General features: G+C 42.6%; 1 protein-coding gene across 4 annotated transcripts in view; it reads left to right on the top strand.

The window, feature by feature from the left end:
- Window positions 1–24,046, top strand: part of LOC141258846 (cytochrome P450 2K6-like) — a 33,210-nt gene that overhangs the window by 4,441 nt on the left and 4,723 nt on the right. For all 4 annotated transcript variants that reach the window (XR_012318341.1, XM_073674019.1, XM_073674021.1 and 1 more), the window contains exons 3-6: window positions 1,588–1,737; window positions 2,010–2,170; window positions 15,345–15,518; window positions 16,894–17,035. Coding sequence is in view for 3 of the 4 variants with exons in the window: in XM_073674019.1 (XP_073530120.1) it covers window positions 1,588–1,737; window positions 2,010–2,170; window positions 15,345–15,518; window positions 16,894–17,035 (627 nt within the window). In the remaining variant the exon portion in view is untranslated. The remainder of the gene's footprint in view (window positions 1–1,587; window positions 1,738–2,009; window positions 2,171–15,344; window positions 15,519–16,893; window positions 17,036–24,046) is intronic.

Here is a 24,046-nt window from a genome sequence, read left to right as displayed (position 1 = left end):
ATTGTGTGCTATTTTACAGTAGTTATATAGGGTGAGTCAACAGTTTGTTTGTTCTTAACTTTCTTACTTTCAGCAAATAGATTCTCAATTTATTCACTGGCCATCACCTTTTCTCATATCATTCCATGTTTTAATTGTCTGCCACTACACAATATCTTGACTCCAGAATAGGTAGTTGGCTAAGCAGTTTTAGAGGCAGCCATACACTTTAGATACCATATGTCTTGCCCAAACTGTCATTAATCTGAGAGACACAATATTCTCCCATACACATACTGAACATGTTAAGTTTGATCAAGTATATATTTTATTTCCCATGGAAAGAGGAGACTAAACAGCTTACAGACTTCTTGGCATTGGCCTATCTCTGCCAAGGACATCGGATTGAGCTTATAGAATCCAAAATTCCAGATTCTTCTTTTTCCTAACAACTAACTTTGCATGACCTTCGTATACATTAGATATTTAGGTAATTAGACAATAAGATACAGATTGGAGATGGGCGCATCCATTTTTGGGACTCCGGTCCATGAGCCAAGTTAGTAGTTGGCTGTGAGATATGGGGCTCGCAAAACTCTTGCCTACCAGGATCCCCGACACTACTTTTGATTAGCCAGGCTGGTGTGATGTAATTTGTTCGACACGCTGCAATGATGAGACTGTGCCAGCCCTCACTAATCAAAATCTGCATTAGAGATTTTGAAAAGTAAGAGATTCGAGAACCTCCCAACCAGCCACCAGAGACCTAGCCGATGGACCAGAGCCCCGTGAATCAATTTGCCCATTTCTAGTACAGATGTTCCTACTCTTATTTTGAATTTAGTTAAGGACTCTATTTTCTCACAAAAAAAAATTAAAAAAACCTTTAACAGGCTGCAATTCACATCACAACCAATGGGTGGCTACCTATAAACTTATATGGCATAAATATCTCTCGTCAGAGTATCATAAAATCGTGTTTTTTTAAAGCTAATTATCCAGTACTACTCATTTTTAATGTCAAATCAAGAGGAAATGTAAAAAATATACTGCATCTAGCTGCATTAGTGTATAAATTTGTTGATCTACTGATATTCTGCCATGCCGATCTGTCTTCTTCATTTGTGTTCTCCTCAATCTGATTTTGCTTTACTTTTGTCCTTTTACACTCTATTCTTGAAATAAATCCTCCTCTGATGTGTAAATCTAATCTTGCTAGCCAAATGAGCATAATCCTCAAGAGGACTACCCAGAGAAGAGTTAAGAGCCGTTCCCTTTTATCTACAAAAATAGATTCCTACATTCACTGTTTATGCAGGGAAGAGAGGGCCACATATCGAGATTAAAGATGTGCTGGAAAAAAAACAGATTCAGGAGAAAAAAAAGGATTTTCAACAAATAGAAAAAAATTACATATTATACCAAATGACTGATTCTCTTTCATGATTATCCAACCAACTGAACAGTTATGCACTTATTCATAATGAGTCAAATAGAACGCTTGTCCAGCCCCTGAGGATCAGTTGTCTATACTTAAATCCAACAAAACACTATAATGAAATTGTATCTTTATCATTTTTCAAAATTCTAATATTTTAAATGTTTCAGGAATTATTTTTTCACGTGGTGAAAATTGGAAGGCTATGAGAAGATTTACTCTAACTACATTACGGGATTTTGGCATGGGAAAAAGTACCATTGAAGAAAAAGTTGTTGAGGAATGTACCCACTTAACTAACTCCTTTGCATCCTTTAAAGGTATAGTATGCAGATCGCAATAGTAACCCTATTTGAAAATAAATCTTTTGACTCCAGATACTTAAAAAAAAAACTTTTTCCAAAATGACTGCGCCATACATGAACGGAGCTGCAGCAAGAGATTGAAAGAAGCTATCATTTTCTAATCACTTGCATTCCCTTTAAGATGTAGTTTTTATGTACAGCCCATTTAAGTTAACCCCTCCCACCCTCAATACAGTATCACCATTCTGTATCATTTTGCAGATTTTTGTTCACTATTGTCTTTTTAGGAAAGCCATTCAACAACATTTTAATCTTGAATGCTGCAGTGGCAAATATAATTGTGGCTATTTTACTTGGGGATCGAATGGACTACAATGATCTTCAATTTAAGAGACTGTTAACTCTGACAAATGAGAATGTTAGACTATTGGGATCTCCAATGGTTTCGGTAAGATTATTATCATATTATCATATTAATATATTTCTTTATTAATTAATAAAGAGCATTATTAGAGAATGACAGGTTTCAAAATTAGCAATGAAGTGATCACAATTCAGTGAAGGAGTTGTCTCAGGCCCATATATATGGCTTTTTAGGGTTGTGCGCTCTTAAATTTTCCCTTTAATGTATAAATATTGCACAGTCAGCCCTTAAGCTCCTTCTCATAGTAAGTGCAATTATAGAGAAACTTATGCGTTTAATCTTTATGCAGAGGAACCAAAAAGGATATATAAAGATATACAAAAAAAATATATACCCATAATTTTATAACTATGTAGATAAAATCAAAGAGGAATTTATCAATATTGTTAACCCCTTTACAACCCAAGGTGGTTTGCACGTTAATGACCAGGCCAATTTTTACAATTCTGACCACTGTCAATTTATGAGGTAATTACTCTGGAACGCTTCAACGGATCCCCCTGATTCTGAGATTGCTTTTTTGTGACATATTGTACTTCATGATAGTGGTAAAATTTCTTCGATATCATGTTAGTTTATTTGTAAAAAAATGGAAATTTGGCAAAAATGTTGAAAATTTTGCCATTTTCAAAATTTGAATTTTTATGCCCTTAAATCAGAGATATATGTCACACAAAATAGTTAATAAATAACATTTCCCACATGTCTACTTTACATAAGCACAATTTTGGAACCAAAATTTTTTTTTATTGGGGAGCTATAGGGGTTAAAATTGACCAGCGATTTCTCATTTTTCCAACAAAATTTACAAAACCATTTTTTTAGGGACCACATCATATTTAAAGTCACTTTGAGGGGTCTTTACCCAAAAGTGGCAATATTCTAAAAACTGCACCCCTCAAGATGCTCAAAACCACATTCAAGAACTTTATTAACCCTTCAGGTGCTTCACAGGAATTTTTGGAATGTGGAAGAAAAAAATTAACATTTAAATTTTTTCACAAAAATGTTATTTTAGACACAATTTTTTTTATTTTCGCAGGGGTAACAGAAAAAAATGGACCACAAAATATGTTGTGCAGTTTCTCCTGAGTAAGCAGATACCCCATATGTGGGGGAAAACCACTGTTTGGGCGCACAGCAGGGTTTGGAAGGGAATGAGCGCCATTTGACTTTTTGAATGTAAAATTTGCATGAAAAATTAGTGGACGCCATGTTGCATTTGGGGAGCCCCTAATGTGCCTAAACAGTGGAAACTCTCCACAAGTGACACCATTTTGGAAACTAGAGCCCTCAGGGAACTTATCTAGATGTGTGTGAGCACCTTGAACCCCCAGGTGCTTCACAGAAGTTTATAACATTGAGCCATAAAAATACAATTTTCACATTTTTCCCACAAAAATGTTGTTCAGCCCCCACTTTTGCATTTTCATAAGTGTAACAGGAGAAATTGAACTATGCAGTTTGTTGTGCAATTTCTCCTGAGCAAGCAGATACCCCATATGTGGGGGAAAACCACTGTTTGGGCGCACGGCAGGGTTCGGAAGGGAATGAGCACCATTTGACTTTATGTATATAAAATTTGCTTGAATAATTAGTGGATGTGCCTAAACAGTGGAAATGTGATGCCTAGCTGTGCTTGGTATCACAGATCCTAGAAGGGTGTATTGATGGATTCCTCCACAAGAGGCCCCCATAACCATTCACACATCTCCACCTTCCACCTCAGACCACCAGAGGGAGCCCGTTAGGGATAGATAAATAGGGAAGGTGGAGCAAGGCAGCAGTTAGTCTGTTGAGAGAGTTCCTGCAGAGTGAGACACAGAAACAGGTTAGTCTGCAGTGGTGTACGTTCCAGACTCAGTTGTAGCTCGGAGTAGTGAACTTTAGGTGTGCCGGCGCCATAAGATAGGTGAAGCACGGCAAGCTGCTGTTAGTGTGAGTAGCCTATTGAGGGCCCGAGTAGGCTGAAAACGAGTGGAGAGTTAGTACATAGGGGGCAGAGGAGCTTAAATAGCTCACCCTGAAGAAGTTACCGGACACCGGGTCTGAAGCTTACTGGGATCTCGGGAGCGTAAGTCGGGAGCGTGTAATCCAAGAAAAGGCCCTACCACAAGGTCAGCCAGCGCAGGACAAAGGCAAAGTTAGGCCTAGCTCCAGGCAGGTCAGAAACTTACTACGCAGAGGCAAGAAACATGAGGCCCAAAACCCGCTCATTGGGGAGGATCCTGACATGCACCCTTCACCCTACAGTGCTCCGGGATGTGCCTGAATTTCCATCAGTAAAAGGTACTGAAGTGACTATCGTGTCTGTCCCTGTTCTTGCTCTGACCCAGCTGGGTCTCGCCTGTCCTGCATCCCCCTTAATACACTGCCCTGAGGTCTAGCTCTACCTGTGGGGAGCCATACCATCGAGCTGCCTTATTACCAGCCTCAGTGGACTGCGCAGCGCTGGTGATTCTCACCAGAAACCACAGGGGGCGTCACAAACTTTTATAAACTTCACAAATCACCAACCCTTTTAAAGTAGCGACCCCAGGGTATGGGCCCGGGAGCCGACCACCGCGACATCCCTAAAGGCAAGGCTAAAGGCCCGGGTACCGAGTTATCCCCATCCCCCTGGGCTAGTCATCTTCAACTTGGCGTCACGAACAGGATCACGTGCCCGCTGCAACGACAGAGTGTTGTGCCCGTTGCCACCGGGTACTGTGCGCCTTTATTCTTAGCTGTGTACGTAAAGCTGTGGTGAAGGTTGCTGTCATTGTTGGGCCGTTGAGGGGGAAGAAGGGCGTAACCGCGGGAAAATAAGGGGAGTACCTGCAAAAAGAGCGCGAAGCCCCGGACACGCCCCACGCCTCGACGTCAAACCAAGAAGTGCCAGGTCCTGTAAGGAGCGTCGCTGAACGCGCTGATGTAGGACGCAAGAGACGCAGGGACCTGAAGACGACCGTCACCTGCGGAGCTGCGGCCTACCAGAAGAATAACCAGAAGATAGGCCATGGTTAAGTAGGGGGGGCGCCAAGATGTCCGACGAGCTGCAGCAGAACGCCGACATGCCGGCCAACGTCCCTGAAATTCAGCCCGCGCCCGAGGATGAGCAGGCCGAAGCCGCCGCCCCACCAGCAGCGCCTGTAACACCAGTCATTCATATGACTTTATCGTACATTCCTGGAGCAAAGTTGCTCCCCCAGTACATCAGCAAACCAGTTACCCTGTCTGGATTCAAACGGAAGATATTTGGTATCTTGGACATGTACTCTATGACAGGCAAACAAATAGCCGCCGTTGTATTAGGACAACTGACCGGTGCTGCGGAACGGGAAGTGGAAGCATGGTCGGCCGCAGACCAGGAGTCAGTGTCCGCAATATTCCAAAAACTACAGACAGTCTTTGAGGACCTTACTGAGGCAGACCTCCGGATGAGTTTCTACAGCTGCTCCCAACAACCAGAGGACAATGTTCGGGACTATGCCTGACATCTTCAAGGGGCACTGCGGGCTGTGAGCCAGGTTAGTCCAACCAGCATTGAGAATGAGAACAAGATGCTGAAGGAGCAGTTTGTTGGGGGACTGAGGTCTCCAGAGGAGAGCAGGACTGTGCGTTGGTGGTCCCTGGATCATCCAGATGCCACCTTTGACAATCTTAAGGACATGGCTATAAAATGACTGCAGCCCCTGGAAACAAATGCCATACAACATTATCAGTGTGGGGCCAATCCAGAGCCTGCAACACCCACCTTTTCCTCAGTGGCTGCTGGGGCCAAAGTCCCAGCAACATCCCCTAAAGAACTGGACAGTTTGCGCTCTGAAGTGCGTCAGTTGAGCAAAACCCTGACCACTGTGCTGAGTGCTCTGCTGCTGCGGACGGAGCTCGAGGAAGGAGGGAAGATCCTGTTAGCCGATAGCCCTGAGGATGTCCCCTGGATGCGAAGGAGGAGGAGGCCAACACCACCCTCTTCGAGGACCAGTGATCAGCGCCGTCCACCGAGGGACCCAACCTGCTACTGCTGTCGCAAGACCGGACACATCTCCCAGAATTGTCCTTTAAATGAGAAAACTCTGGGTCTGAAGGCCGACACCCAGGAGTGAACTCACCAGGCCCTTCAGACTGGAACAACAGGTTCATTGGAGGAAGACCTTTCCTGTCCATTGTATTGGACGGGATCCCGACGCATGCCTTGCTGGACACAGTATCTCAGGTAACCATCATGCCTGAAGTCCTCTACAAGAGGTTATGGTCCATGAATGACCTACGTCCGCCAGCTCTAGGTTAAGAATATGACTGTAAAGGTGGTGAGAGTGGAGCTGAAGGACCAGGGACTAATTGTAGTAGAGACTAATCCTGATGACACCAATCCGTATATGGTACTAGGCACTAACATTGTTGGTAACTGTTTGGGAGAAGTTGAGTTCTTGCTCCAACAGATAGCCGACACTGCCAGACCAAGACAGAGGAGGACACTGCAGAGGGAGATCCGAGTCCTGATGTATCAACAGCAAGTAAGGTTAACAGACGGTGAAATCGGTAACGTGCGGGTAACAGACCCCATACCCATTGTCATCCCCCCAATGAGTGAAATGCTCATCTGGTGTAGAGCTGCCATAAGTCTTAGAGGACAGAGCTACCAGGCGGTTGTAGAACCCCTTTGCTCCGAGCATAGACCCACGCTCTTAACCGCCAGGGGAGTGGTAGATGTACGTAATGGGAGGGTGCCCGTCCGTCTTCTCAACTTAGGGGAAGATGAGGTCAGACTGCCACGTTATGCCACTGTTGCCAAATTACATGCTGTCAATAACAACTGCATCCATGAGGCAGAGTCCTTAACTTCACCAGATGAAGTAGAGGATAATGACCCTGCAGCCCAGGTGGAGGATTGGTGTCAACAGCTCCATGTTGGGACAGACACCACTCCTGCCCATCAAAAACAGGGTATACACCGGGTGGTTCAAGAATACTCGCAGGTGTTCAGTAAACATCCACTTGACTTTGGGAGGGTTAAGGGGGTTCAACATCATATCCCTACAGGCAACCATTCCCCAATCAAAGAACGTTATAGGCCTATACCCCCAGCTCACTACCAGAAGGCAAAAGAAATACTGCATGACATGAGGAAGGCGGGAGTAATAAGGGATAGTTGAAGTCCCTGGGCAGCTCCCCTAGTGCTAGTGAGGAAAAAGGACGGGAGCATGAGAATGTGTGTTGATTACTGTCAAGTAAATCGCATTTCACATAAAGATGCATACCCTTTACCACACATAGAGGAGTCCCTAGCTGCCTTAAAGTCTGCAAATTACTTTTCCACCCTTGACCTCACTAATGGGTACTGGCAAGTAGATGTGGCTGAGGAAGATCAGGAGAAGACGGCTTTCACTACCTTGATGGGACTCTGCAAGTTCAACAGTATGCCGTTTGGACTCTGCAATGTCCCCGGAACGTTCCAGAGGTTGATGGAGTGCAGCCTGGGACACCGCAACTTCGAGACTGTGTTACTTTACCTGGACGATGTAATAGTGTAGTCCAGAACGTACGAGGACCACTTGAAACACCTGGCAGAGGTATTTGAGTCACTGTGCCGGTAAAGGATGAAGTTGAAGCCCTCAAAGTGCCACCTGCTCAAGAGAAAGGTACAGTACTTGGGGAAGATTGTCAGTCCGGAAGTGGTAGCACCAGACCCGGAGAAGGTCACAGCCATCCAGAAGTGGCCGGAGACAAAGAACCTCAAGGAGGTGCGTCAGATTTTGGGGCTAGTCGGATACTACCGGAGGTTCGTAAAGGACTACACCAAGAAAGCAGCTCCACTGCAAGACCTCCTGGTAGGGCAGTCCCACAAAGACAAAAAACCCCCATTTCACTGGGGTAAGGAGCAAGCAGAGTCGTTTCAGGAGATGAAGGAGATCCTGACAGGTGATGAGATCCTAGCCTACCCTGACTACAGACCACCGTTCTCGCTGTATACAGATGCCAGCAACGAAGGGCTGGGCGCTGTTGTAAGTCAGAAGCAGAATGGCCAAGAGAAAGTGATCGCATACGCAAGCAGGAAGCTCTGCCCGACTGAGAGAAACCCAGAGAACTATAGCAGCTTCAAGTTGGAGTTCCTGGCCTTGGTCTGGGCCATCACTGAAAGGTTCAAGCACTATCTGGCTTCCAGTAAGTTCACTGCCTTTACTGATAACAACCCCTTGACCCATCTTGAAACAGCTAAGCTCGGGGCACTGGAACAACGTTGGATGGCTCGGCTGTCAAACTACGAATTTACAATCAAATACCGGGCGGGCCGCAAGAACGCCAACGTCGATGCCTTGTCTAGGATGCCTCACCAGTCAGACACAGAAGAAGTGGATGACCTGGAAGAGATTGAGCTACCTGCCTTTCATCGGAATGGGATGATCCATGAGCAGAGAGCCTCCAGGAGGCCGCGTGGAAAGACGTTAAACCCCCTGCCTCACCACAGCTGGAAAGAGACCTAGGACAGTGACCCGGTTGTCAGCCGCATCAAATAGCTGATAACCCAAGAAGGTGCCTCCCTGGAGAATAATGCGTCTCTACAAGCAAAGCAGCTGTGGAACGAGAGAAGCCGGCTGTTTATCTACCGTGAGAAGCTGTGCCGGAGGTACGTCAATCCAAAAACCCACGAGATGGTATGGCAGATAGTAGTCCCGAAGACAGACATCCAGATGTTATAAGAAGCTTACCATGATCAGGCGGGGCACTTTGGCTGGGAAAAGCTAGAGACCCTGCTGAAATGTCGATTCTACTGGGTAGGAATGCGCAGCTCTATTGAGAGGTGGTGCCGGGACTGTGGACCTTGTGGCCTAAGAAGAAAAGACTTCAGCAGCCAGAAGGCACTCCTGCAGCCCATCAAGATGACTCAACCCCTGGAGATCGTGGCCCTGGACCATGTCAAGTTGTCCCCCAGCAGGTCAGGATGCTCTTATGCTTTGACCATGGTGGATCACTACTCACGTTTCCTGGTGGTCACCCCCGTCAAAGACCTGACGGCAGAGACAGCAGCAAAGACGTTCCAAGCGTATTTCTGTAGACCCCATGGTTATCCTGAGCAGGTACTGATGGATCAAGGCCTGGCCTTTGAGGCTGAGTTGTTCAAGGAGTTCTGCCATCTCTACGGGTGTATGAAAATAAGAACTACACCTTACCACCCACAAACCAATGGTCTCTGCGAAAAGATGAACAACATCATCATTGACCTGCTGAAGACCATACCTCTTGAGGAGAGAAACCAGTGGCCAGACCTACTACCTGACCTAGTGGATCTGTACAATCATATACCAGTGAGTTCCACCAATTGCACTCCAGCATATCTCATGCGGGCAAGGCCAGGAAAGCTGCCCATGGACCTGGAGCTTGGTGTTGTTGAGCCTGAAGCTGATATGACCACTGAGGACTGGGACAAGACCAGACAAGAGCAGTACAGAAGGGTTCAAGCCTGTGTCGAGGACAGTCTTACTCGGGTAATAGAAAAGCAGGAAGTTCAATACAATAAAAGCGCACCCGCAGAACCCTTCACACCTGGTGAAACAGTATTGAAAAGAAAAAGATGCAACCATAAACTTGATGATCAGTGGGAAAAAGAACCCTACACTCTGTTACAGTCAAGATTTGACAATAAGAAGACCTGCATAATCAGTCGAGATGGAGGAAGAACATCTGCTACAGTGTCCAGGGACCACTGAAAGTTATGTCCAGACTTACTGAAACCCAAAGAAAAAGTGCTTCTCACAACCCAGGAAGAACCTAAGGAAACAGTGATCCACACTGACCTAGGAGACTTACCAGAAGATTGGCCTCAAGTAGGAGGTGCAGTAATTATTCCAGTACTCCAATTCTATGAACAGCCAGAAAACCCTCCACAGCAAGTTGAACCTGTAAGTGCTGCAGAAGAGCCAGCTCAAGAAGTATCCCCGGATGAAGCATCCCCAGTAGGAGCAGAGCAAGAGGGCCCAGCCAATGGTAGACTTGCCAGTCCAAGAGAGAGGTTAAGGCAGTTTTACAACTTGGTCACACGTAGAGCTGGTAGAGTAACTGAGAATACAGATACTGACACATTGGGAGGTAGTGCACCTATTAATACTTCACGCATACCAGTATTATGCAGATCAGTACGTAGCACGAGAGGTAAACCTCCTGTTAGGTACACTCAGTAGATAGTCAAAATTTTTGAAAGTGTAGATAGTTACCCCTGGGGTATTGTGTATTAAATGGTAATGCACTGAATTGTTTGTGTATTTTTATGCATATGTTTATTAATTTGTGCTTTACCTATTAATTTCTTTATTGACTACCTAAGAACTGCGTGGCTGAGGACTGTGTGCAGCACAAAAACTGTGATTGTATATAATTGCGCTCCCTGGAGTGCCCCTTTAAGTGACCTCAGAAGAAAAACCTCTCTGGAGTGGATCTCTTGGAGGTCCAACTCGGGATCTTCATGCCCTGCAGCCACCCCAGGGCCTACGTTGAGGGTTTAGGACAGGTCCCTCAAACCACCAAAGTACTCTGCCCTGTGAGATGGACATCCTTGCTGGGAACCTCACCAAAGGAGACTTGAGTTCTGAGGACACTCTGTATTTGTTATACTGTTATGTAACGTTTAAGATTCGTGCCTCACATAAAGGGAAGATTGTTTTTGTATTGCTTATGTTTACTATTGTTATAGTTTTTTAAAATGTACTTCAGCCCGGGAGTGCTGAGTTTAACTAGGGGGGAATGTGACGCCCAGCTGCGCTTGGTATCACAGATCCCAGAAGGGTGAATTGATGGATTCCTCCACAAGAGGCCCCCATAACCATTCACACATCTCCACCTTTCACCTCAGACCACCAGAGGGAGCCCGTTAGGGATAGATAAATAGGGAAGGTGGATCCAGGCAGCAGTTAGTCTGTTGAGAGAGTTCCTGCAGAGTGAGACACAGAAACAGGTCAGTCTTCAGTGGAGTACGTTTCAGACTCAGTTGTAGCTCGCAGTAGTGAGCTTTAGGTGTGCCAGCGCCATAAGATCGTTGAAGCACGGCAAGCTGCCATTAGTGTGAGTAGCCTATTGAGTGCCCGAGTAGGCCGAAGGCAAGTGGAGAGTTAGTACATAAGGGGCAGAAGAGTTTAACTAGCTCACCCCGAAGCAGTTACCGGACACCGGGTCCGAAGCTTACCGGGATCTCTATGACCCAGTAAGGCATAACCGGAATCACTGGAGAACTACAAGTCCCAGGATCTCTAAAGTGCTGATATGTAACAGAGCCAGGAGACACATAGGCCCCATAAGTCAGGAGCGTGTAATCCAAGAAAAGGCACTACCACAAGGTCAGCCAGCGCAGGACAGAGACAAAGTTAGGCCTAGCTCCCGGCAGGTCAGAAACTTACTACACAGAGGCAAGAAACAGGAGGCCCAAAACCCACTCATTGAGGAGGATCCTGACATGCACCCTTCACCCTACAGTGCTCGGGACGTGCCTGAATTTCCATCAGTAAAAGGTATTGAAGTGACTATCGTGTCTGTCCCTGTTCTTGCTCTGACCCGGCTGGGTCTCGCCTGTCCTGCCTCCCCCTTCATACGCTGCCCTGAGGCCTAGCTCCACCTGTGGGTAGCCATACCATCGAGTTGCCTTATCACTGGCCTCAGTGGACTGCGCAGCGCTGATGATTCTCCCCAGAAGCCACAGGTGGCGTCACGAACTTTTATAAACTTTACAAATCACCAACCCTTTTAAAGGAGCGACCCCAGGGTACGGACCCGGGAGCCGACCACCGCGACATCCCTAAAGGCCAGGCTAAAGGCCCGGGTACCGATTTATCCCCATCCCCCTGGGCTAGTCAGAAACTCCCCACAAGTGACACTATTTTGGAAACTAGACTCCTCAGGGAACTTATCTAGATGAGTGGTGAGCACCTTGAACCCCCAAGTCCTTTACAGAAGTTTATAACATGCAGCCGTGAAAATAAAAAAATCAAACTTTTTCCACAAAAATGATGTTTTAGCCCCAATTTTCTTATTCTCACAAGGGTAAGAGGAGAAAATGGACCCCATAAACTTTTGTGCAATTTCTCCTGAGTACGCCAATACCCCATATGTGGAGAAAATACAGTGTTTGGGCGCACGGCAGAGTTCGGAAAGGAAGGAGCAGTGTGTGACTTTTCGAACGGCTGGAATCGAGAGTGGACGCCATGTCGCTTTTGGAGAGCCCCTGATGTGCCTAAATAGTTGAAACCCTCCCCACAAGTGACCCCATTTTGGAAACTGCACCCCTCAAGGATTTTATCAAGGGGTATAATGAACATTTTGAACCCAGAGGTATGACACAGAATTTGATGACATTAAGTCATCATATTGAATAAGTTGTCATTAGTCTTGAGCGCAAGTGCTCGCTACTTGAGTTTGCACCATGTATCACGGGTGCTCAAGTGAAATGCTCGAGTCCCCGCCCGCATGTTTCATTTTATTAGACACCCCCAAAAAAACATGCGGGGATCGCTCGTGCATGGCATGCAATCCCCTCGAGGTTTTTTTGGCCGCAAAGCATATGGGGTGGAGACTCGAGCACCCGCGATACTCAATGCACACCCGAGCACCCGATGCAAACTCAAGTAGCGAGCACTTGCTTTCAACACTAGTTGCCATATCGTCATCTTTTCTTTTTTTTTTACTTTTGAAAAAAAAACCAACCCTAACCCCAACCCTAAAATTAGCACAACCCTAACATTAGCACAACCCTAACCCCAACCCCTGCCCTAGCGTTTATTTTTTACACCGTTTCTAGTGCTGTATAAGTGATTATACAACCTTATTCTTCGAATAAGCGAGCACTTGCGTTCAACACTAGTTGCCATATTGTCATCTTTTTTTTTTTTTTACTTTTGAAAAAAAAAAAACAACCCTAACCCCAACCCTAACATTAGCACAACACTAACCCCAACCCCAGCCCTAGCGTTTATATTTTACGCCGTTCCTAGTCCTGTATAAGTGATTAGACGACCTTATTCTTCGGGTCGGTGCGATTACAGCGATACCAGAATCATATCGGCTTTTTATGATTGACAGCTGTCACACACTAAAAGACACATATTTTGTAAAATCTAGTTTTTGCATTGCCATATTTTGAGAGCTATAATTTTTCCATATTTTGGCCAACAGAGTCATGTGATGGCTTGTTTTTGCGGGATGAGATGATGTTTTTATTGGTGCCATTTTCAGGCACGTGACATCTTTTGATCGCTTTCTATTCCAGCTTTTGGGAGGCAGAATAAACAAAAACCAACAATTCAGGAATTGTTTTTTTTAAATTTTTTTATTCTACTCCGCGTGTGGTAAAATTGATAAGGTAGCTTTATTCTTCGAGTCAGTACGTTTACTGCGGTATCACATTTATATAGTTTTTCTATGTTTTGTCACTTTTACACAATAAAAGCTATTTTATAGAAAAAAATATTTTTTTGCATCGCTTTATTCTGAGAGCTATAACTTTTTGATTTTTCAGATGATGGAGCTGTGTGGTGGCTTGTTTTTTGTGGGACAAGATGATATTTTCAGCGATACCATTTTTATTTATATTTGTCTTTTTGATCGTGTGTTATTCCATTTTTTTTTGGCGGTATGATGATAATGCATTGTTTTTTGCTTCTTTTTTTATTTTTTACCGTGTTCACTGAAGGGGTTAACTAGTGGGACAGTTTTATAGGTCAGGTCGTTATGGACGCGGCAATACCAAATAGGTGTACTTTTATTGTTTGTTTGTTTTTTTGCATAATAATATTTATTGATAGGTACATTATATATATTTTATTTTTTTAGATATTTTTACAAAATTTATTTATTTTTTTTTTTCTCTTTCTGAAAGTTTTTTTACTCTTTTACTTTGACACACTCTGGGACTTTCACTTTTTTTATTCTGATCGCATGAATAGCATAGGGATGGAGCACCATCCCTGTGAGAAGATTGTTCACTGAGATTGTTTGGTCACTGCGCATGACCAAACAATCTTCCTGCTGTCTGGTGACCCGGATGTTGTCATGACGACATCGGGTCATCATGGCAACACCCAGAAAGCCGCGGTAGACAGTGCTGGAGGCCGGAAGAGGAGGTGAGTATTGCGATCACCTCCCCTTAGCCATCGCAGTGCTGCGATTGACTTCGATCGCAGCATTGCGGGGATTAATTTGCCGGGAGCGGTGCGGGACTGCTCCCTGCACATAGTACCGGGTGTCAGCTGACACCCGGAGGCGATCGCGACCACACAGCCTGTGTGCACGCGCGATCGCGATGACGTACTAATATGGTCAGGCTCTTAAGTCCCAGGGCACAGACGCATATTAGTACGTCATGGGCTGTAAAGGGGTTAATAAGGATTAACAAATTTAACTTGTTAAAAAATGTCTCCAAATTTGCAGACTATAGAAGATCAGGATTTTTGGGAATTTAATTTGCGCGAATCCTGAAAAATGGCAGCAAAATGGCTTGGAAAGGGGTTAAAAACAATGAAGAAATCACACTCTCCTTGCTTCTCACGTGTCCCTGTGGCCAGAGATTCCCACCAGTCTTCCATCTTCCGCTGGCTTCATAGGCATCCAGGATAGAAAAGGCTTTGTTCTGCATGTTCTGACATCATTACATGCTTTGCCCCACATGTTCGTGGCTTTTCACATTTCCCAGTTGATTTTTGAGTGTATGTGCCGAAGCTGAACTTTGTCATATTCACTCGTCTCCAGTTATCACAACTAGAAAACCTTATCCTGAAAAGGAGTCTCCTCAATGACCAGCCGGTTGTAATGGATCAAGCTCTTAATCTAATCAACGAAAGGGGCTTCATGTATCCAAACATTTCCCCATTATTAAAGCAAAAATGTTTTCATTCACAAACAGGAATGCGAGATATTAAAAAGTATATAAAAAAAAAAAATTAAACAAAAATGTAATTCCAACTTTTTAAACATTTTATAAAAAAATGCATAAAAAGGAAGTTGAGATCTTAAAAATGATAAATACAAGAAAGAAAAATTGAATTACAACGTTTTAACATTAAAAAAATAACGATAATTTTATAATAATTAACCTTCCAATGATACATTTTTTGAAAAATGCTACTATTCTATAAATCGTTTCTTATAAGGAACAAGTGTGCCATTCCGGACAGTAAGAAGGCAAGAAAGAAATGAAATCTTACTTATCACAATTTTTTTTCTAATATATCAACAGCTCTTTAACATATTCCCGTTCATCACGTTTTTCCCTGGTAGCCATAAAACAATTATAAAAAATGTGAAGGAGCTCTGTGATTTTATTAAAAGAACATTTGTGAAGCATCTGAAGAACTTGGATGAAAATGATCAAAGAAGTCTAATTGATGCATTCCTTGTAAAACAAAAAGAGGTAAAGTCCTGTAACTTTTTAGATGCTCTTAATGGCGTCAAGTGTAAAATTTATGTTTTCCGCAGAAGTTCAGCAGCATTTAAAATTCAAATACATAATTGTGAAATTTTAGCAAAGTCAACGACAGGCTGCAAATCATATTACAATCACTGGGTGGCCAAATATAGACATACATAGGATATATATCTTCCGAGTATCTAATTCTGGTGACCTTCAAACACCTTCAAATTAGACACGAGTGGATCGATCCATGGAGGATCGAGTTTGAGTCAAATTTACTGAAATTTCCAATTTCATACAAATTTAAACATTTTGAGATTCTATTTGTGGTTTGCAAAACAAAACTTTTCCCGACACCATTTTCCATATTACTGAAGCATCAGAGAGCAAGCTCATGTAATTTGGTGTTGGCGCGTGGGCCTCTCCATAATGCCCTGCCGCTTTGACATCTAGCTAATTATCACACCTTGTGCAGGGGTGGTCAGTACCAGGACCATCACAGGTCATCATTTCCCAGTGGAGCACAATTTGTATGGAAGAGTCATTTTCTATCTCTAGAGTCACTGGGCAAGTCTTACTCTCCTATAGAGTGTAAGCTCTTATAGTCAGCAAGGTTCTGTTTCTCCTGTAAAATGTAAACTCTTATGGTCAGTAGAGTCCTCTCTCTTTCCTGTAGAGTGTAATCTCTTATGGTCAATGGGGTCTTCTTTCTCTTTCTGTAGAGTGGAAGCTCTTATAGTCAGCGGAGTCTCTCTCTTTCTCCTGCAGAATGTAGCCTCTTATTATCAGCGGGGTCCTCTTTTTCTTTTGTGTTGAGTCTAAGTTCTTATGGTCAGTGCAGTCCTCTGCCTCTTGTCTGTAGAGTGTAAGCTTTTATGGTCAGCAGAATCCTCTCTCTCTTCTGTAGAATGTAAACTCTTATTGTCATCTGGGTCCTCTCTTTTTTTTATATAGAGTGTAAGCTTTTATGATCAGTAGGGTTCTCTATTTCTATCCTTTCCCCCACTTGTATTTTTCAAGCAACTACAAGCCTTCCGGTACTGAGAGTCATGCCAATTTATTGGCCGCAAATCAATTTTTTGTGAAAATTCTTCAGTCAGTAAATTTAAATAAAAAAAAAAATCACTTATCTTTTGATACAAGCATTGGCCGGACCATCTGTCTCATAAACTTTACTAACAGCCTCATAAACATTCATATGCGTTGTTGGAGGTTCGAGTTACAGAACCTATGGTCCAGTTACGACTTGTAACCTTAACATTGGCATAAAAATACACCCTGTATACGGCCATATGAATTAGCCCTGAAGAATACGGCACGTTGTAAGTGAAACTAGATGCTGATTGCTCACTTTATGAACTGATTTGTTTTTAAGGAATCAGGAAACCCACAATCATATTTCCACAATGAGAATTTAACACAACTCGTAAGAAACTTGTTTGCTGCGGGAATGGAGACAACATCTACCACACTCCGCTGGGGAATTCTGCTGATGATAAAATATCCAAAACTCCAAGGTACAAGTAAAGGAGGCATAAGTTTTCATTTTGATGACATCAACATATGTCACTATTTGTGTCTGATTAAAATGTGAGAATATATATTCAGTACAGACCAAAAAGTTTGGACACACATTCTCATTTAAAGATTTTTCTGTATTTTCATGACTATGAAAATTGGACATTCACACTGAAGGCATCAAAACTATAAATTAACACATGTGGAATTATATAGTTAACAAAAAAGTGTGAAACAACTGAAAATATGTCTTATATTCTAGGATCTACAAAGTAGCCACCTTTTGCTTTGATGACTGCTTTGCACACTCTTGGCATTCTCTTGATGAGCTTCAAGAGGTAGTCACCGGAAATTGTTTTCACTTCACAGGTGTGCCCTGTCAGGTTTAATAAGTGGGATTTCTTGCCTTATAAATGGGGTTGGGACCATCAGTTGTGTTGTGCAGAAGTCTGGTGGATACACAGCTGATAGTCCTACTGAATAGACTGTTAGAATTTGTATTATGGCAAGAAAAAAGCAGCTTAGTAAAGAAAAACGAATGGCCATCATTACTTTAAGAAATGAAGGTCAGTCAGTCCGAAAAATTGGGCAAACTTTGAATGTGTCCCCAAGTACAGTTGCAAAAACCTGTAGTGTATATATATTTGCAAGTAGAGATGAGCTAGTTGATTTGACATGATTCAAAATCATGTCAAATTTTCTTGAATTCAGAACCTGCAAATTCAGAAGATTGCATCAGCTAAAGAAAAATCACATTATCTCCAGCGTACTTGCCCATAATTTTTTAGCACAACCAATCAGATAAGTCTATCGTGGCCTGTATAGAAGCAGAAACTGAAAATACCGCAGCCATTTTATGAAGAACCTGGATAGTGACATGATGTCAATGCTCACAGCTTATCAATAGAGACAGGGAGATAACGACATAAAACACTGAATAAACTGTACAGAAAGTGTTTGACAGCACAGCAGTGAAGACAATTAGTGTGTGAGGAAAAGAGAATAGTGCCATACACATTGTTAAGGGAAATTATAAGCTTTGAAGTGATTTCAAATTTCAGCAAATCGATTTGCCGTAAAATAGAATTTCCTGGGAAAATCTGGAGAATCTGGCAAACTCGAATTTTAAAAGATTTGCTCATCTCTACTTGCCAACTTTTTGGCCAACTGGACATTCATGAGACTCTCAGAAAAAATGAACACGTTCCAAATTATCAGAAGAATTGCAATTTTCCTAGACACTAATACATCTTTTTGGGGAACATGATGGCTTAGATGCGGGCACAGCCTCTATATTAGGGGATGGCTAATACCTGCAGGAAATATCTAAACTTCTGTATCCTCATGACAATTCCTTCTGTGTGTTTTATGGGCCCAAGAGACATTGCATGGATACTAAATCACCACCACAATCTGTATAAATGTACCTAGCCAAAAATAGAAATATTGCACAAATAAACTGATTTGATTAAAGTTACAGGTTCAAAACTAACAGTAAACTTGCTTCTGTATCGACATCACAACATTTCTTTATCTATGCTTTAGTGATATTGAGCCTTTGGTACAAGTAATATCACTATCTACATTAATGTCCACATGCAGTGGGTGCGGAAAGTATTCAGACCCCTTTAAATTTTTCACTCTTTGGTAAATTCTAAAAAGTTCATTTTTTTCTCAGTAAAGTACACTCTGCACCCCATCTTGACTGAAAAAAAAAACAAAAATGTAGAAATTTTTGCAAATTTATTAAAAAAGAAAAACTGAAATATCACATGGTCATACTGTAAGTATTCAGACCCTTTGCTCAGTAATGAGTAGCAGCACCCTTTTGAGATAGTATAGCCATAAGTCTTCTTGGGAATGATGCAAAAAGTTTTTCACACCTGGATTTTGGGATCATCTGCCATTCTTCCTTGCAGATCCTCTCCAGTTCCATCAGGTTGGATGGTGAAAGTTGGTGGACAACCATTTTCAGGTCTCTCCAGAGATGCTCAATTGGTTTTAGGTCAGGGCTCTGGCTCGGCCAGTCAAGAATGGTCACAGTGTTGTTCTGAAGCCACTCCCTTATTATTTTAGCTTTGTGCTTAGGGTCATTGTCTTGTCGGAAGGTGAATCTTTGGCCAAGTCTGAGGTCCAGAGCTCTCTGGAAGAGGTTTTCATCCAGGATATCTCCTTCCTTCAACTGAAACCAGTCGTCCTGTCCCTGCAGCTGAAAAACACCCCCATAGCATGATGCTGCCACCACCATATTTCACTGTTGGGATTGTATTGGGCAGGTGATGAGCAATGCCTGGTTTTCTCCACACATACCACTTTGAATTATCAGACCAGGGAATCTAATTTCTCATAGTCTGGGAGTCCTACATGTGGTTTTGAGCAAACTCTATGCGGGCTCTCATATGTCTTGCACTGAGGAGAAGCTTCCGTCGGGCCACTCTGCCATAAAGACCCGACTGGTGGTGGGCAGCAGTGATAGTTGACTTTGTGGAACTTTCTCCCATCTCCCTACTGCATCTCTGGAGCTCAGCCACAGTGATATTGGGGTTCTTCTTCACCTCTCTCACCAAGGCTCTTCTCCCACGATTGATTTGACTGGATGGCCATGTCTAGGAAGACTTCTGGTGGTCCCAAACTTCTTCCATTTAAAGTTTATGGAGGCCACTGTGCTCTTAGGAACCTTGAGTAATGCAGAAATTATTTTGTAACCTTGTTCAGATCTGTGCCTTGCCACAATTCCGTCTCTGAGCTCCTTGCGCAGTTCCTTTTGAGCTCATGATTCTCATTTGGTCTGACATGCACTGTGAGCTGTGAGGTCTTATATAGACAGGTGTGTGCCTTTCCAAATCAAGTCCTATCAGTTTAATTAAACACAGCTGGACTCCAATGAAGGAGTAGAACCATCTCAAGGAGGATCACAAGGAAATGGACAGCATGTGACTTAAATATGAGTGTCTGAGCAAAGGGTCTGATTACTTATGACCATGTGATATTTCAATTTTTCTTTTTTAACAAATTTCCAAAAATATCTACATTTCTGTTTTTTTTAGTCAAGATGGGGTGCAGAGTGTAATTTAATGAGAAAAAATGTACTTTTTAGAATTTACCAAATGCCTGCAATGAAACAAAGAGTGAAAAATTTAAAGGGGTCTGGATAATTTCCATACCCACAGTATATGCATAAAAAATGCCTGCTCAAACAATTGGTTATAGCTTCAAAAATCTACAGCCCCCTGCTTCTGTGTCCCTATGACAACATTCCCTTCTCTTTTCTCCAGTGATCCCATTATTTCCTATGCAAATAGACTCTTCAAAGAGGAAGAGAACTTAAACTCTACTCTTAAACTCTACACCACCAACTGAATGTAGCAATCCTGAAAGCGAATAACTACCCTATGAGCCTTGCCACATGATGTAGGATAAGAAGCCAAATCATAAAACTCTATTTGTAATTACATGTTTTGTGGTGTTTGCTTCTCATCAGTACAAAGCAGGAGGTCTGACTTGGCTAAGTGAACGGCTTCTGACAAGTGGTTTAAAGGGGAATGATTCCCCATGTGGAGAGTTTCAAGCCAGTGTAAGGAGACTTATAGGCCATGGAACGTTCTTCAGAAAATTTAAATATGCAAATATCTCCTTCATAACTAAAGATGACTTGAACTTTACCACCACCTAATGGACGTAGCAATTCTAAAAGTCAATATCGACCCTTTAACAAGTCTTGCCACACGAATTAGGATAATTTACAAAGCATGGATCCAAATGACTATAGACATCAAAACATACATAAATACTACTATTCATACCTGTTAGGATGTGAACATTACAGTCATGGCCAAAAGTATTGAGAATGAGACAAATAGTAATTTTTCCAAAGTTTACTGCTTCATTTTTTGTAATGGCAATTTGCATATACTCCTGAATGTCAAAGAGTGATCAGCTTAACAGCAATTACTGTACTTGCAAAGTCAATATTTGCCCAGAAAATGAACTTTAACCCCCAAAACACATTTCAACATCATTGCAGTCCTGCCTTAAAAGGAGCAGCTAACATCGTTTTAGTGATTGATCCATTAACACAGGTGTGGGTGTTGATGAGGACAGGGCTGGCGATCAATCAGTCATGATTAAGTAAGAATGACATCACTGGACATTTTAAAAGGAGGCTGGTTCTTGGTATCATTGTTTCTCTTCAGTTAACCATGGTTATCTCTAAAGAAACACGTGCAGCCATCATTGCACTGCACAAAAATGGCCTAACAGGAAAGAGTATCGCAGCTACAAAGATTTCACCTCAGTCAACAATCTATCGCATCATCAAGAACTTCAAGGAGAGAGCTTCCATTGTTGTCAAAAAGGCTCCAGTGCGCCCAAGAAAGACCAGCAAGCGCCAGGACCGTATCTTAAAACTGTTTCAGCTGCGGGATCGGACTACCAGCAGTGCCGAGCTTGCTCAGGAATGGCAGCAGGCTGGTGTGAGTGCTTCTGCACGCACTGTGAGGCGGAGACTCTTTGAGCAAGGGCTGGTTTCAAGGAGGGCAGCAAAGAAGCCACTCCTCTCCAGAAAAAACATCAGGGACCGACTGATATTCTGCAAAAGGTACAGGGAGTGGACTGCTGAGGACTGGGGCAAAGTCATTTTCTCTGATGAATCCCCTTTTCGACTGTTTGGGACATCTGGAAAAGAGCTTATTCGGAGAAGAAGAAGAGGTGAGCGCTACCACCAGTCTTGTCTCATGCCAACTGTAAAGCATCCTGAAACCATTCATGTGTGGGGTTGCTTCTCAGCCAAGGGAATCGGCTCACTCACAGTCTTGCCTAAAAACACAGCCATGAATAAAGAATGGTACCAGAATGTCCTCCAAGAGCAACTTCTCCCAACCGTCCAAGAGCAGTTTGGCGCCCAACAATGCCTTTTCCAGCATGATGGAGCACCTTGCCATAAAGCAAAGGTGATAACTAAATGGCTCATGGAACAAAATATAGAGATTTTGGGTCCATGGCCTGGAAACTCCCCAGATCTTAATCCCATTGAGAACTTGTGGTCAATCATCAAGAGACGGGTGGACAAACAAAAACCAACAAATTCTGGCAAAATGCAAGCATTAATTATGCAAGAATGGACTGCTATCAGTCAGGATTTGGTCCAAAAGTTGATTGAGAGCATGCCAGGGAGAATTACAGAGGTCTTGAAGAAGAAGGGGCAACACTGCAAATATTGACTTGTTGCATTAACTCATTCTAACTGTCAATATAACCTATTGGTACTCATAATATGATTTCAATTATATTTCTGTATGTGATATAAACATCAGACAAACACTAATAAAAACCAGAGGCCAGCAGATCATGTGAAAATATAATTTTGGTGTCATTCTCAATACTTTTGGCCATGACTGTACACTGTGTTCCAAATTATTATGCAAATAATATTTTCTCAGATTTTCCCAAATTACCTATATGAATTGCAGTCATTGTAATTTTCCAGTCAAATAACTATTAGAGTACAATTGAAAGTTTTTTGTACAAACTGCCTATGATAACAGTATATTTTTAAAAAAATAAAAAACTCAAACTGCACTCAAAATGCATGTTTCAAATTATTATGCACAGCAAAGATTCAACCTTTTCATTTTAATAAAGAACAAAAAAATTGTCATTTTTGAAATTCTAAGCATTAGCAGGTTATTACAAACTGAAATCAAACAACTCACAACTTTATTCTAGGTGATGTTACATTTGCACATAGGACCCCTGGTTCGAAAGGAGCTTCTGAACTCTCTCGTCCATTGAATTTGTCAGGTTTTGGATGGTTTCTGCTTCAATTGTTTTGCATGAGGACAGAATACCCTCCCAGAGCTGTTGCTTAGTTGTGAACTGCCTCCCGCCATCATAGACACTCCTTTTGATGATGCTCCAGAGGTTCTCAATGGGGTTGAGGTCAGGGGAGCATGGGTGCCACACCATAAATTTGTCCCCTTTTATGCCCATAGCAGCCAGAGATGCAGATGTGTTATGTGCAGCATGAGACAGGGCATTATCATGCATGAAAATGATCTTGCTGCGTAATGCACGGTTCTTCTTCATGAACCATGGAAGAAGTGCTGTTTGAGGAACTCAACATACATTATGGAGTTCATCTTTACCCCTTCAGGGATCCTAAAAGGGCTGACAATCTCTCTCCCCATGATTCCAGCCCAAAACATTACTCCACCTCCTCCTTGTTAGCGCCGTAGCCGTGTTTGCATGGGGTGTCCATCAACCAGCCATCCTCCACTCCATCCATCTGGACCATCGAGATCATTTCATGCATGATAATGCCCCGTCTCATGCTGCACATAACACATCTGCATCTCTGGCTGCTATGGGCATAAAAGGGGACAAACTTATGGTGTGGCACTCATGCTCCCCTGACCTCAACCCCATTGAGAACCTCTAGAGCATCATCAAAAGGAGTGTCTATGATGGCGGGAGGCAGTTCACATCTTAGCAACAGCTCTGGGAGGGTATTCTGTCCTCATGCAAAACAATTGGAAGCAGAAACCATCCAAAACCTGACAAATTCAATGGACGAGAGAGTTCAGAAGCTCCTTTCGAACAAGAGGTCCTATGTGCAAATGTAACATCACCTAGAATAAAGTTTTGAGTTGAAAACTGTTTGATTTCAGTTTGTAATAACCTGCTAATGCTTATAATTTCAAAAATGACCATTTTTTTGTTCTTTATTAAAATGAAAAGGTTGAAAACTCTGCTGTGCATAATAATTTGGAACATGCATTTTGAGAGCAGTTTGAGTTTTTTATTTTTTTAAAAATATACTGTTATCATAGGCAGTTTGTACAAAAACCTTTCAATTGTACTCTAATAGTTATTTGACTGGAAAATTACAATGACTGCAACTCATATAGGTAATTTGGGAAAATCTGAGAAAATATTATTTGCATAATAATTTGGAACACAGTGTAATTGTTTGGATCTACAGAGTGTTTCTATATTTTAACACCAATAAAGTC

The sequence above is a fragment of the Phyllobates terribilis genome, unplaced genomic scaffold (genome assembly GCF_046119375.1).
Source record: "Phyllobates terribilis strain yellow unplaced genomic scaffold, ASM4611937v1 Scaffold_3__8_contigs__length_932513732, whole genome shotgun sequence".
Classification (NCBI taxonomy): Eukaryota; Metazoa; Chordata; class Amphibia; order Anura; family Dendrobatidae; genus Phyllobates; species Phyllobates terribilis.
The sequence above is the reverse complement of the archived record's forward strand: the minus strand, read 5'-3'. Positions and strand labels throughout refer to the sequence as shown.